Consider the following 15,292-nt stretch of genomic DNA (forward strand, 5'->3'; position numbering starts at 1 on the left):
AATTTCAGGATGCATGTGTGTTGATGACTAGGTTAGTGGGTGGAAATCTGAAAATGGCATAAGGGAATGGGAGCTCACGGTTTTGAGTTGTTTGTTTGTGTGAAGTGTGTGTGAATGCATGTGAAGATGCTAATAAATAATGCATGTAGGGTTAGGAAATAAAATCATAACTTAAAGGGAGATGATTAGAGGGTGTTGAAAGGTTTGAAATGCATGTGTTGAATTGGTGGTTGAATGATGAAAGAATAAGTGAATGATTATGATAAGTGATAAGTGAATGATTATGATAAGTGTATGATATGTTAAGTGATAAATGAATGATATGTTAAGTGATAAATGAATGATATGTGGTGAGTGATAAGTGAATGGAAGTGATAAGTGATAAGTGAATGGAAGTGATAAGTGAATGGTTTGATAAGTGATAAGTGAGTGGAAGTGATAAGTGATAAATGAATGATATGTTAAGTGATAAATGCATGATATGATAAGTGAATGCTTTAAGTGTTTAAAATAGGGAACAAAGCCCTTCCTTGCATGGCAAGGAAGGGGGACACAAGGAAACACACGACAATGTCCTAAGGTTGCAAGGAATGTTGTTTTTGTGTTCTAAAATGCGTAGGAGTCTTCAATGATGCTTAAACATGAGGTCTTTTAGGATTTAACTTTCCTACTTCAAGTCTTTAATTTCGTCCATCCTCTTGGCTCCAAGCATATGATATCCATTCCAATCTCTAATTTGCTCCAAAAGGCTCCAAAAGGCATCCTTTTGCATACCTTGCCCTTAGAACCTGAAAACACACAAAAGAAGCATAAAGGACTAAAATAACTAGAGAAACATAACGTAAATGCACGAGAACAAGCCATTTAAGTCGCATGAATATGCTCCTATCAATATCTGAATGTTTGTTTTGTACGAGTTTTGGCATATGCGATCTTGAAGCATATACAAACAAGTTTGACAGTTGGATTGTTGAAATTAGTTTCGTAGAATGCATATCTCATCAAAACAATAGATTCACTAACACTTAATGAGTTTATTCATACTTTCATTAAGTATAACATAAGATTTTGTGGTATCCACTAGTGTAAATATTTTAAATTGAAGATCGAGTTCATTCATTGTATTCGTATAGGGTCAAGGAGTGTAGCTGTAAAAAATCATCAAAATCAGAGTTACAATAATCGTTAAATTTTGATTTTTCGTTGATAACTGTTGAAAAGGTTTGTCCCGTTACTTGATCTCTAAATGTTTTTTTTTTTTTTTTTTGCGATTTTTTGCCGAGGCAATCTTGAATCATGTACAAACAAGTTTGAATGTTGGATTGTTGAAATTAGTTTCGTAGAATTCGTATCCCATCAAATTCAATGGTGTATATATATTTATTAAGTAGATTTAAATTTATTTATTTTGTACGTATAACACTTAAGAAATTGAATGGTATGTATATTTAAGCCAATCCAATGGTCACCAATTTTTAATATTTAATTTGATATATATATATATATAATTATTATAGTTTTTAGGGGTATAAAATTGTTAAATTAATATATATAATTATTATAGTATTTTTTTTTTAGGGTTATAAAATTAATATTTTGCTTATCGTGTATCATATTACCCACGTGTATACCTGAACCAACCCGTTGTCTTAATAGTGCTTATCGGGTTACCGGATAACGACCCGATTCATTATTGTGTCGACCCGAACACTTATTAATTTCGTGTCGTGTCGTATCGTGTCGGGTTATCGGGTCGTGTTAGAAATTGCCAGGCCTATCTTCCACTATATATTGTGGTTCAACATAACACAAGGTCATTAAAAAATGTTTTCCACAAAATAAACAAATAATCTAGTTTTTCACAAAACAAAATCATTTCCCTTCACTTCATAATATATATATATATATATATATATATATATATATATATATATATATTTGCAAGGTATTGTGCTTTTTCATCTGTTGATTTTGCATGTTGTGCATTGGGGCCATTCCAGAAGGTCTCCAAGGATTTTTAGCATTTGATGACATTGCAGAGGTCATTCCAGGAGGTCTCCAAGATGCATTGAAAGGTTGTGTACTGCAAGACTACAACCTGCATCAAACCACACTACGAATTAAAGACAAAACTGAAAGACATATATGCAGACTGGTACAAATTGATAGAAGAATTAAAATTCAAATAAGACTAAGTCTCTAACTCATGATCAAAGACGTGTGGGCATTGAAAAAAAATAATAATAATTTATTAAAAGTATAAGGATTTCCAAATGAAATCATACCTAAGAAATTCCGCACGACTTAACATTCACCTCTTCTCCTAGCCATTGACATGGTTTTATAGGTTTAGTTTCACTGCGTTTAAGGCTTTTTTTTTTCTTTTTCTTTGTTTTGTTTTTTTTTTTTTTTTTTTTTTTTTTTTTTTTTTTTTTTTTTGGGTAAAATCTAATTTCAGTTAAACCCTAAGTCATACTAGATCTCCACCGCATACAATGTAATTTGAATTGAAATGACAAATTCCATGTGATAGTCACATGAGTTTATTTAACTGAAGAATAATGGAAGCTTGGATTGGACCTCAATTGCTAACAAGGCTCACTACGAGGGTTTAATTAACAACTTTTTCACAACGAGGGTCACATTGAAAGTGTTGTGTCACCACAGGGACCATGAAAAAAATTTGGCCAAGATAGTATAAAATTGTGGTACAAATAAATGGTAAGGATAATACTATTGTAAAAGAAATTATAAGCAAATGCATATCGCTATATCAAAAAAGAAAAAAAGATGAAAAAAAAGAAAACGCTATAGATATTTATTACTTTTTATTCAAAGGGAGTTTATTACAACAATAGAAAGGTGTTTTTTATTAGCACCCGACATAATGTTGAATACACCCCACATGAAAATTTAATATTAAATAATTTATATACCCTAATATGCAATGTCAATTTCAACCTCAGAAAGTTTAAAAGAAATAAAAAAAAAAAATTTCTAAATACACCCCAAATCACTTTTAACGTGTATATCTGATGATTATTCTCAAAACCATTCTCACCCTCTATTGTAGAACAAACCTACTAATGAAACTACAAAGAGACATCAGTAAAACTAGAAAGAGCTCAAACAGGTACTGAAAGGGTGGTGTTCGATCAAATAAGCTTAAGTGTTATTTCGAAATACTGTAACTCTCAAAGAATGAGTAGTGTTTGGTTTGATTTAGAGGGAAACATTAGTGATTTTGAAGAGCTTCTCTAAGACGGTATTGAACAGAATTTGTTGCAAAAAATTGTGGTAGGAGTTTGCCCCTGTGAGATGAAAATGATGTCGGGAACTTTCCTATTACTTTGAAGAATCTGAGTAAAAGACTAAAAGTGAAGAATTTGTAGCCTAATCGTGATATAAGTGACTAGAACTTGAAGAGATTTGACATGATCATTTTCGTGCCGATGTTGAAGAGAAATTCAAGGATTTTACAAAGTTCGGGAAAAGGGGCAGACGGAGGCTAAATTCGTTTTTAATCTTCAGTCTATAGGGCTTAGAGAGTTACTATTTTCGTTATTTTATTTACGTGCATATTGAGGGCAGCCATAGCCAAGAAAGAAGGGATATTGTAATTGTATTGGAATCTACATGTTAAATGATTAATAAGATTTGTTTTTTTTTTTTTTAAATCTAGTGGATGTGAATTGTGCATTGGCTTTGACACTACTGTTAATAATGCGAAGAGTGCGGTATGCATGTAGAAAATGTGGGGTGTATGATGTAAGACATGTGTTGAGAGTGTGGGGTGTGAGGGTATTATGGGAATGTTTGTGGGGTATATTAACATGAATTTTAATTGAAAAGGTAAATATGGGGTGTATTAAGTATGTGAGATGTATTTAACAGTACATAGGATGTTAATATAACAAACCCAATAGAAATTATAATGGGATCCCTTCTCCCTGACCCTGCCTATCCCTCAATACACAGGGCAACTATTATGTTTCATAACAACAAAATTGAAAAAGTGGTGGATAACATTTTCCTCCTTTAAAATCAACTCTTGTGCAAAAGGCACTGCAATCAAGACAATCTTCACATTTTCCCCGGCACTGTTCTTCAGGGCTTACCGAAAAACAATTGTAAAATAGAAATAGTTAGTAGGAATTTAATTTGGTGTATACGAGAAGAAAAATGCAAGAAATTAAAGCTCAAAATATATATTGACTACATACCGAGTGAAAAGAAGAAGATGGCTATGGCTTCTGCAACGATTAAGTTCTTGATAATGAGATGGTGATTGGAATGCTATATGGCTCCGAGATGGCGATGGTATTAATTTATAGGATTACGAGCAGACCTTAATTAGGTTCATGTACACAATTATGCCAATATTTATGCATCCTCCAATTCTACTAAAATTTTAATGCCAAATGATTCAAAACCTTATGTTTCAAAACTTTAGTGTCCTTTCCATCCGCAGTTTGAAAGTCAACCATGCACTTACTATTATACATTTGATCAATTGAAATACAAACAAGCCATTACCACTACAGTTTAACGGTAGTATATTAACTTATAAGAAAAACTCCAAGATTCGGCTCACCTGAATAAGAAAGCTGATACTTAATTTTCATGGCTAATCCATTACATGAACATAACCTAGCAGATATGAGAAAAATGCAATAATTATTGAAGAATAGAAAATTTCTACATTGGAGTAGTGACAAACTGCTTATACTATTTTAACCTTAAAAACTACAAGCCTACGTGGCTTGCATACCAAGTAACTAAGAGCTAACTACGTCCTTCTTCTGGTGGATGCGGGCATGTTAACTTGCCACTGAAGTGAATCAGGCAAGTAAGATGAAAGTAGTGGTGGTGTCAAATCACGCTGCTAACTTTTGGACTGAGCGACTGCAGTCAAGGAAGTATCCTCAACATCAGGTTCAACGAGTTCAACTGTATTTGTGAACACATAAGTGCGCCGAATCAGTATCAAGCTGTAACGGCAAAGATAATCAAAGGAAATGAGCTTCTTTATGGTGAAGGTTGTTCGGCTAGATGAATGCTGAACTCTGAAATATACCTGAGAGTAACCAATCATAGAACACCTCATTTCGCCGGAAGGCTAATGAAGTAACCTCTTTTAGCAAGAGAATAAAAAACTCTTCACTGACTAAGACTTGGATAGGTAACCAACAAGGATAGGAGAGTGTTAGTTTAACCAAACTGAAGGTCTCCTAGGCCTGGTAGGTTCTACAGCTCCAGTGCTGTTTAACCAAACGGAAGATGTCGCCAGTTGTTGACCCTAGGATGTTTAACTAAACTCAATATATGCCAAAGAGGAGGGGTTAGAGCAGTTAGTATTTTCACAAGGTGTGAGAGGGTTTCGCGTAGAGCGTTGATTTGTGTGTTGAGTTGAAGGTCTTTTTCTCGTTGCAAAACCTCTTCTATTTATAGGCAAGGCTTCAAGGTTAAACATGTTTGCCAAGGTAGAGTCCTATAAGACTAAGCTTCCTCAGTATTTACCTAAATATTCCAAATTATCCTCTCTTACCTAAAACTTAACCTTCATCCAGTCTCAGCCTCGATTTGAACCTAGTCTCTTTCTGAACTTAATTCATTCTTATCTGATTAAGCATGAATTTTGATCCCTTGAACAAATCTAATCTTATCAAATTTTACCAATCCTTAACAGTTTTAGTTCATCTAGGACTCGACCGAGCCCTGCTCAAACATGATCTCTTCACAATTCTTCAGTCATAAGGACTCGGTTGGGTTGATGTCATCTGGGGCCAGAACACCCTTAGCTCATTGAATCAATGTTGGCCCGAATATTGGGTCTTCCCATTCCAAATTACTCATTCTCAGCCCAAAATTATATTTTGGGCCCAAACATTTATATACGTATATATACATAGACACACATAAAATAACTTTCCAGAGCATAAACGATATATTGTTGTCAGACAACTCTGTATTTTGTTGGTAAGAAAGCATTTTTGGACTCGTATAGTAATATAATCCACCTAAACTATTGTATACCAGCTCATAGAAAAGAAATTCGTGTACCTCGTCTCGGAGACGCACATGAGTCACAACAGAACCAAATTTGGCAATGCACAAGAATGTCATGGCATCTCAACTCACTTCCTTCAATTTTTCTTGTTTTCATTCCACCTAACTATCCGTGCTTCTGATCCGAAAATTCAAACCCGTCATTCATTTTTTGTTTTGCTTTTTCCTTTCTCGAGACCATTAAAGATCCAAGAAGTCTAAACTCTTCCCCCCATTCAGTCATTTACTACAAACCCTAACCCTTCATTACTACACTCAACCGCCTCCCACCTTCACACCTCTTCACCACTCGGCGCACCACCCCTATATAAACCGAATGTTCACAGAGGGAAAAACCACCAAGAGGTAGAGAGTGAGTAGAGAGAGAGAGAGAGAGAGAGAGAGAGAGAGAGAGAGATCCAGAGTTGCCAAAGATGGAGATGTGGCGTGTCGTTTTGGTGCTTGCTTTGTCATCAGCGCTACTGCATGCAACTAGTGCACGCAAGGTGCCTGGTGATGATGGTCATGGCAGCACAACTGAGCACACAATGCTTGTGCATGCAAGTGCACCAGCGGCAGAGTCACCTACTGGCCTTCGTGACAAGAAGTGCATCTTTGGCGGCGTTGGTGGGTTTGCAGGGATGGGAGGGTTTGCTGGAGTTGGCGGGGTGATGCCGGTTCTTGGTGGAATTGGTGGAGGGATTGGGAAAGTTGGTGGAATAGGAGGAGTAGGAGGTATTGGCGGTGGTGGTCTTGGTGGAGTTGGCGGATTAGGCGGTGCTGGTGGCGCTGGTGGTCTTGGTGGTGTTGGAGGTGGCGTTGGTGGTGCAGCTGGCGGTGGCGTTGGTGGTGGAGCTGGTGCCCTTCTTCCACATCCTTGATCATTTGTCTAGGGTTTCATGACTTTGCGTGCATGCATAGCTAGCTATCCAATTAGTAGATTGATCTTTTTGTTAAACTAGTGGTTGGTCCTTGTTTCAAGTTTCTACTTCTTGTCACCGTCGGTTTCTAGCCAGTACTGTGATTGTTGGCTTGTCTCTATGACATGCATCGATCTTAATTATGAATGTATTTGCTTTCAGTTCTAGTGCTTTCTAGTTAATTATGGTTGAAGGGAATTAATCTGTGTCCTTGAAATCATATATTATCCAGATTCTAGTCCATTGATTATAAAAGGAAAATGAAAACGGAAAATGAAAACTTGATAATTTTGATTATAAGCATAATATGATCTCAACACAGATTATGATACCAACTCCAAATTAACAAAAACGGCCTTTTCATTTTTTCATGAGATAAATGCCAGGCAAGTGACCATTCTCAAAATATCACAATATTGAAATTAAGAAGATGTACACTTTCATGTCATCTCATGTCTTGTTGGCTATACATTAATTAATTAATTTGTGGACGAAATTATAATTTGGAACAAATTAAATTGATCTGGATTACCCTGTGAATAGGGATGATAGAGATTTTTTTTTTTTTTTTTTTCAAATCACCGAGTCTTAGGTTTCGACTCTTGCACTTTTCATAATTTAGATACATTTAATGTAAATTATTATTATTTGTTTCGAATTCAAATCCTCCTACCTCCTCATTTTTAAAAAGAAAAAACAAATTTAATTGATCTCAACTAATTTGCCTAGGTCTCTTCATCTTGGCAGTGGTGCTCCCACTAATATTAATGGATCTATACTGAACTTCCATTTGCATGGATACCACCTGTACGGCTTGAACATGCCATGCAGAGGGGCATATGTCTGTGTATAATTAATGAGATTTATGCCAATTTAGTATGACGGTCTAGTGATATTTTTCTTTACTTGTAAGTGAGATGTCTTAGATTCGAGTCTAGCCAAAGACGAATCTGAAGTACAATATTGATAGCCTATTGTAAGGCTAAGCCTACCTCATTTTCCTAATTACAATAGAGAAAAAACATTTGGAGGAGTCATTAATTAATTTAGTAAAAGAAATGCTGGCAACCCAAGAAATGCTAGCAACCCTTTCCACTACCATTTGAAGATTCTCTATTCATTGAATTTTTTTTTCAAAAATATGATTTACGATTGTTGGGGACTTTTTCTTCGAGTTGGATTTGGACTTCGGTGGAAATTCTTAGCTCTCTGGTTCATTTTTGGCACCAAGTTCTAAAATACTTTGAAAGAATTAGCATATCTTTGGAATCGTTCCAAATGAATCAATGACTCTTGTTTAGCAATGATTAAATAATTACAATAAATTGTGACTTGCCTGAGTAAAACATGGCGTGAAAGCTAAAAGATCATTGGTTTAGTGTGAGAGAGAGCCTGTGCTTGCTTGCATGATTTAAGGATGACTAATCTAGGGTTTCTCATAAATTCACAATTTTACAGAGACTAAGGAAGCTTAAGGGAAGGCTCATAATAAAAGGAAAAGCATATCCCTCAAGAACTAGGGTTTCCTGACTTAAAGGAAGCTTGCTCTGTTTGATGTGTTTTTACCCTGGTTTATTCCTTCCTTTCCTCGTTGTCCTCTTTCAGCGTACTGACTTCTCTTACTTATAGGTGCACAGATTCCTTCAAGTTCTAGTTAGGGGAATCCCTTGGTTTCCTCCCTTTTCCCTATTTTGCTAAGTTCTCTTCCCCTTTCCATGGTTACAACTACAAAGTTCTTCTTGGGTATAACAACGCAGAGGGTTGCTAGCCTCGTGAAGCCTTGGTTGAACACACTCACTAGTAGAAAAAACAGCTTGCGCGACGAAGACATTTTTGTTGCTTGAGAGGCACTTGAGCGATGAAATATATACTTCATCCTGCAAAATAGAAAAGATAGGAGAAAAAAAAATTGTGCGACGAATAATTATTGGCGTCGCTTAAAGTCAGCAAGAAAACGTGGGGAAATTTTGTTTGGCACGAAAACTTGCTCGATGAAAAGGTGGCATTTGCACGACCAACTGTTCGTCGCGCAAGTTCCTGTCAATTTTGACCATTTACTACAAGTGAATCAGAGGAATTAATACGACATTTAATACTGGTGTTTGCGCGACAAAGGCTTCGTCACGCAAATGTCCTAATCTTCCTATAAATATGTGTTTCTACTATCCTGATTCTTCACAATGTACGCGGGTTGGCGGATAAAAACAAGGATGAGAATGTACGCGACGCCAACCCGCATGATTTAAGGAAACATTTTGAGTTTGCGCATGTGATCACTATAGCCATGGGGAATAATTGTCCCATTGCTGAGTAGTGTTCTTGGGAAGATGTGCCCGAGAATGTGAAGAAGGCTGTGATGGATGAACTATTAGTAAGTATATTGTTGACAGATTAATAATTAAGTTTGTGAAATTTTTAGTTATATGTTAGAATTAATTATTTGCATATATGTGTAACAGTGTAAGTACACTCTTGATGATGATACGAACGAGCAGTTGATGAAATTGATGGATAATGCGTTGGAGGGAAGTTACAATCGATGGCATTATGAAGTCTTGCGGAATGGATCAGGACCATCCAAATAGTAGTTTTAAATTTATGTTTTGTATGACAATATTTAAATTTAAGGTTTTGTTTTTTCATAAGTTATGTATTTGGACTTAATTAGGTTTCAAATCTTGTTGGGTTTTTTTTATTGAAACCTAATGTAAGCACCCTATCCTCGGTTTATATGTGTTTTCAATTTTCAATAAATATCGTACTTATGCTGAAAATAATTGTATGGATTAAGGCATTAATTATATATAGAATAAATATTTAAGGTATTAATTATTTATAAAATAATATTTCAGGTATTAATTATTTATAGAATAAATATCTAAAGTATTAATTATTTTCTGAACATTTGTTTGTAATTATAAAGTTTACGTAAACATAGATATCTATGTTTATGTAAATTTTATAATTACAATTATTTTATTCGTCGCGTAAGACATCTTTGCGCGACGAACAAGTTTGTTTGTTGCACAAAGCACGGTCAAACCTTCCTATTTATTGCGCATTTATCACAAATTTTGAGCGACAAATTTGTTCATCGCGCAAAGTTATCCTAACGCTATATAAACACAGTTTCAGAGCCCTAGTTTTCAAGATATTTTTGTTTCAAAAAGAATGGTTGATTCTAGAGAAGGTTCTGGCAAAAAGAAACTTGTAGTGCGATTAGAGAGGCATCGATGGAAACAAGTGCTATACTTTGAAGGCAAAAGTATGGCTGAGGTGTACGCCGAATTTAAGTATGACATTAGGAATTTGGTGCGGAGGGATTGTTCTGCTGAGTTTGAGTCTTGGAAAAAGGTCCTTGAAGAGTTGTTGTTAAAACGTAATATTTTTTTAAATTACTAATTTATTGTTATTGGCATTAATGTAGGTTCATTGGGATGTTGATGAAACCGATGAGAAGCAACATATTTATGTGGATGGGCTTTTCAAGTAAAGTTTTCGGAAATGGAAGTTTGATGTGTTGCAAGCGAGGGAGGATTGAAGTTGATGAGGCTTGGTTTTTTTTTTTTTTTTTTTTTTTTTTGTTTTTAAGATTTTGTGGACTTTATATTTAATTTAATGAATAAATATATGTTATGTGGATGAGTATTAATATTTGCATTAATTATAATTTCTATTTGGGATAGTAAATTAGTTTTGTTAATTAATTTAATGTTTAATTAGGTTTGAGTTTTTGATTTATAATAAAATAAAAATTTACAATACATACAAATAAAAAAGAAAAACATAAAAAAAATTAAAAAAATATGCATTGCGCGACGATACATTCTTTCATCACACAATGTGTTGAAAAGAATCAATTGTAAAGTAAAGGAAAAAAAATTAAAAAAAATGGTAAAATTGCGCGACGAAGGTTTATTTTTTCATCGTGCAAATTGTTTTTGCGCGACGAAGATCATCTTAGTCGCTCATTGTGTGTTTGTGCGAGGAATACCTTGTTCGTCGCGCAAAATTGTCGTCCTTTTTAAATAGGATTCAACCATGTCCAGAGGCAAACTAGAAAAAAATTGCAGATTGTGCCTCTGCACTCATCCCTTCGATTTTGCTCAATCCGGCATCCGCCATTTCCATTTTCTCTCAATTGCATCATCTAATACTCCCTCCATCTTCTTCTCTAGGTTTATCGAGCTATCTCAGTGTGTCTGGTAAGCTTTTTTTGTTGTTAGGGTAACAGTATTAATGTAAATTCATACTAACATCATTAATTTCGTTGTCTATAGGGATATTGTGTGTGATTAGCGATTGGTGGAGAACGATTTTGAAAGTATTTTCTTCGTTTTGTATTGGACATATAAAATTAATTAAATTATGTTGAACTTAGTTTATTACGTTTATATTGTGTTGTGAAATTATATTTGTATTATGTTGTTAAATTTGTACGTGACGTACAAATATGTGTTGTGATGTACGAGTTAATTGAAATTAACTTTGTACTTGTTTTTTATTTTTAGTAAAACTTAGTTTCCTATTCGAGGATTAGTTGGATTTCGCGCATGGATGCTAAAGCATGACTGCGGTCCAATTAATTCTTGAATTGTCCCATTATTTGGACAGTTTGGGAATGCACAGTTATGATGAGTAGTTTATGGTTAAAGGATTAGGTTTCGGTTATGGAGATTTTGGTGTCATCTCTATACATTTTTCGGGTCATACACCTGAAGAACTGTATCAAGATGGTGCCGAATTCATCCACGTCGAAATCTAATATGATGTAGCCGTAAATTACGTGACATGACTATACATTCCCGAATGGGATAGGGCCTTTACTGGAGGCATAAAGTGACATTATCATTTTGAATGAAGTTGTTGTGATTGTTGTATTGTTATTGTGGTTCCAGGAATTATGGACAGGACGTGGATATAGAACCCGAATAGATGCGCGGATGAATACTTGGATGGAATCAAGGATTTTATTGACTTTGCATGTACATACAACCCGGGTGCAACTAGAATCCGGTGTCCTTGTAGGAGGTGTAACAACACGTTAAGGGAGACAATTGAAAATGTTCGATTTCATTTAGTAAGGAATGGAATGATTGAGACATATAATACTTGGAACCATCATAGGGAACAATTAGACAATGCTTCGTCTTCAAACGCCACAAGAGTGGATCTTAATGATCAAGTCATGGATATTATAAATGATGCTTTTCCATTTGCATCAACAAACACCAATCAGGAAGGGGAAGATGATGTGCCTACACTAATGGATAGTGCAGAGTTCGAACAATATGAAAAACTATTAAAAAAATACCAACTAAGAGTTATACTCGGGGTGCGAGAATTTTTCCATTCTCACACCATAGACATGCGCAAAAGGTGTTGAATGGTCTTGGATTAGGTTATGAAAAAATTCATTTTTGCAAAAATAATTGTATTTTATTCTACAAACAGAATAAAGCATTGGATAAATACCTTGTATGCAATGACTCGAGGTTCAAAATGACATTTCATAATAGAACAACTAAGATCCCACAAAAAGTTATGCGTTATCTGCCCCTAAAACCTAGGTTGCATCGATTGTATATGTCAACGCATACTGCCACGGACATGAGATGGCATAAGGAAAAGCTAATTGATGGCGATGTCCTAAGGCATTCTACAGATGGAAAGGCATGGAAAGAGTTCGATCGAACGTTCCCTGATTGTGTTGTTAATTCTCGTAACGTTAGATTGAGAATTGCCATTGACGGATTTAATCCGTTTGGGGTTTTAAACCAACACCATAGTACTTGGCCAATTTTTGTATTTCCGTATAATTTTCCGTCATGGAAATGTATGAAAAAACAATACATGATGATGAGTCTATTGATAACTGAGGATCCTGGTAGGTCAATCGATGTATATGTACGGCCGTTGGTGGATAGCTAAAAGATTTATGGACACACGGTGTGTGCACATACGATAAATGTACTAGCAATATGTTCACTTTGTGGGCTACAGTGATGCGGACTGTGAATGATTTCCCTGCATATGCAATGGTTTCCGGATGGAGCACTAGGGATTATATGGCATGCCCTGTATGCAAGGAAGACGTAACACCTAGTTGGCACGCCGAAAAAGTTTGTTACCTTGGTCATCGGATATGGTTGCCTTGGGGCCACGAGTGGCGATAGAAGGAGGCGATAGAAGGATGAAGAATTTGACTGAGAGAAAGAGCATTGCCTCAGACCCAGAGAATGGTCCGGTGATCAGATTTTGGAACAGCTTAACCATTTGAATTTTGCTCATTTCGGGAACAATGTTAATAAGACCAGACCTTCTACACATATGAATTGGACGCACAAGTCTATGTTTTTTGAGCTCTCATATTGGTCCAAACTAAAATTAAGACACAACCTTGATGTTATGCATGTTGAGAAAAATGTATTTGACACATTGGTCAGCACATTTCTGGATATTGAGGGCAAGACAAAAGACATAATCGAAGCTCATCTTGATTTGGAACGAATAGGAATATGATGGGGGTTTATGGATGAATAAGGACAATGATAAAGCCAGAAGGGATCTTGCGTTTTTTCAGTGAAACTGATTGACAAGAAAGAGTTTTTAAAGTTTTTATCGTCTGTAAAGTTTTCCAATAGGTATGCTTCAAATATCGCCCGTTGTGTGGACGTTGATGGGGGTAAATTAGCTGGCCTAAAGAGTCATGACTGCCATGTGGTTCTGCAACACATACTTCCTATGGGTATTCGACATCTCTTACCATCCGATGTAGTGAAACCAATCATGTTGTTGTCCAGTTTTTTTTTCACAATTGATGTCAAGAACGTTGCAAAAAAGGGACATTAATCAGTTGTGCCATGACATTGTGAAAGTTCTATGCAATTTTGAGATGATATTTCCTCCAGCTTTCTTCATAAGTATGATACACTTGATGATTCACTTACCATATGAGGTATTGCTTGCTGGACCAATAAACTTTCGATGGATGTATCCAATAGAAAAGTATATATTCCTCGTCTTTTTTATTAATCAATATTAAATATATTATGATTAATAATATGTGTATCGTATCGTTTTATTTTGGCAGGCTTCTCGGAGACTTGAACAAAGTGTATGAAACAAAGCGAAGCCAGAAGGACATGGAGGTAGCACATTGGTTTGTACTCAACAATTGTGATGAGACACTATCATACCTAGACGAGCATGAAAATATGATGAAGCAAGCACATCCTTCACATTTGTATGCCAAGAAACACCGTGAATTGTTTCTGCAATGGTTTCTCGAATATGTAAGTTTGAAGTGTTTTGTATTGGACATATATATTGTACAAATTAATTTGCTCAAACTAAAAAAATTTAAATGTTTGTTTAATATTAGGTGAATCAACTGAAAGCATTGAATTCCCCGGCATACAGTGAAGAGTTATATAACTTGGTGTTCGAACCGATTCGTGTTGAATTGTACTCGGGTTGCCATGTCAACATCATCAAGTTCTTAATGAGTGCACGAGATGACAAGTTGTGTACGCAAAACAGCGGTGTTCATGTCCCCGGGGAGGCGAAAGTACATACATTGAATTTTATGGCAAACTAACAAGTGTCGTGCAATTACTTTACAAAGAATGGTGCCAAGTGATCCTATTTAAGTGTCGATGGTTTGATACAAACCCTAATAGGTAGGGAAGTGTGAAAAGAGATCATGGATTACTATCAGTGAACACTACCAAAACTTGGTACGATGACGACCCTTACATCTTAGCAACCATGGCAAAACAAATTGTGTATCTAGAAGACCCTAAAGCCAAGAGGGGTTGGAAAGTTGTTCAGAAGATGGATCATAGGAACGTGTATGCTATAACAGAACAAGATCGTATTGATGACGACATCGACAACGTTGCTGACTAACGTCTTGAATCTTCGATGGAAAGTGGTGCGGAAACACGCCGAGATATAATCTTATCCAAGAACCATTTCAAACAGAAGGAGTATCTTCAATCGAAATACCGATTCAGTTGATCACAATTGACCTCGATGATCTTCCATGATACGATGGTCCAGTGCGCACAAACAACGATGGTGACGTACCTATCGATGATGAGGAATGAGACACTGAAAATGATGATAGCGACAAAAGTGAAGCTATTACAGTTCGGATGAAGATTAAGGCAATTTATTTGTAACTTTTTTTGTAAAACACATGAAATGGTTAATGCATTATATAGAGTGATGAAAAAAAATGGTATGAATGATTCCCATTTTATATGTGAATTACTTTGTAAATAAATTTGTTTTATTTGTATTTTATAATAAATTGTAAA

General features: G+C 35.5%; 1 protein-coding gene across 1 annotated transcript; it reads left to right on the top strand.

Annotated features, from left to right (window-relative positions):
• The first annotated feature begins 6,482 nt into the window (after positions 1 to 6,482).
• Positions 6,483 to 6,929, top strand: LOC137732790 (glycine-rich cell wall structural protein 1-like). The gene has a single exon (XM_068472060.1). The coding sequence runs from the start codon at positions 6,483 to 6,485 to the stop codon at positions 6,927 to 6,929; it is 447 nt and encodes a 148-aa protein (XP_068328161.1).
• The last annotated feature ends 8,363 nt before the right edge of the window (positions 6,930 to 15,292 follow it).

Source organism: Pyrus communis, chromosome 4 (genome assembly GCF_963583255.1).
Source record: "Pyrus communis chromosome 4, drPyrComm1.1, whole genome shotgun sequence".
Taxonomy (NCBI): domain Eukaryota; kingdom Viridiplantae; phylum Streptophyta; class Magnoliopsida; order Rosales; family Rosaceae; genus Pyrus; species Pyrus communis.

Coding starts and splice junctions, on each gene's coding strand:
- LOC137732790 (XM_068472060.1), top strand. CDS start 6,483: ATGGAGATGTGGCGTGTCGTTTTGGTGCTTGCTTTGTCATCAGCGCTA.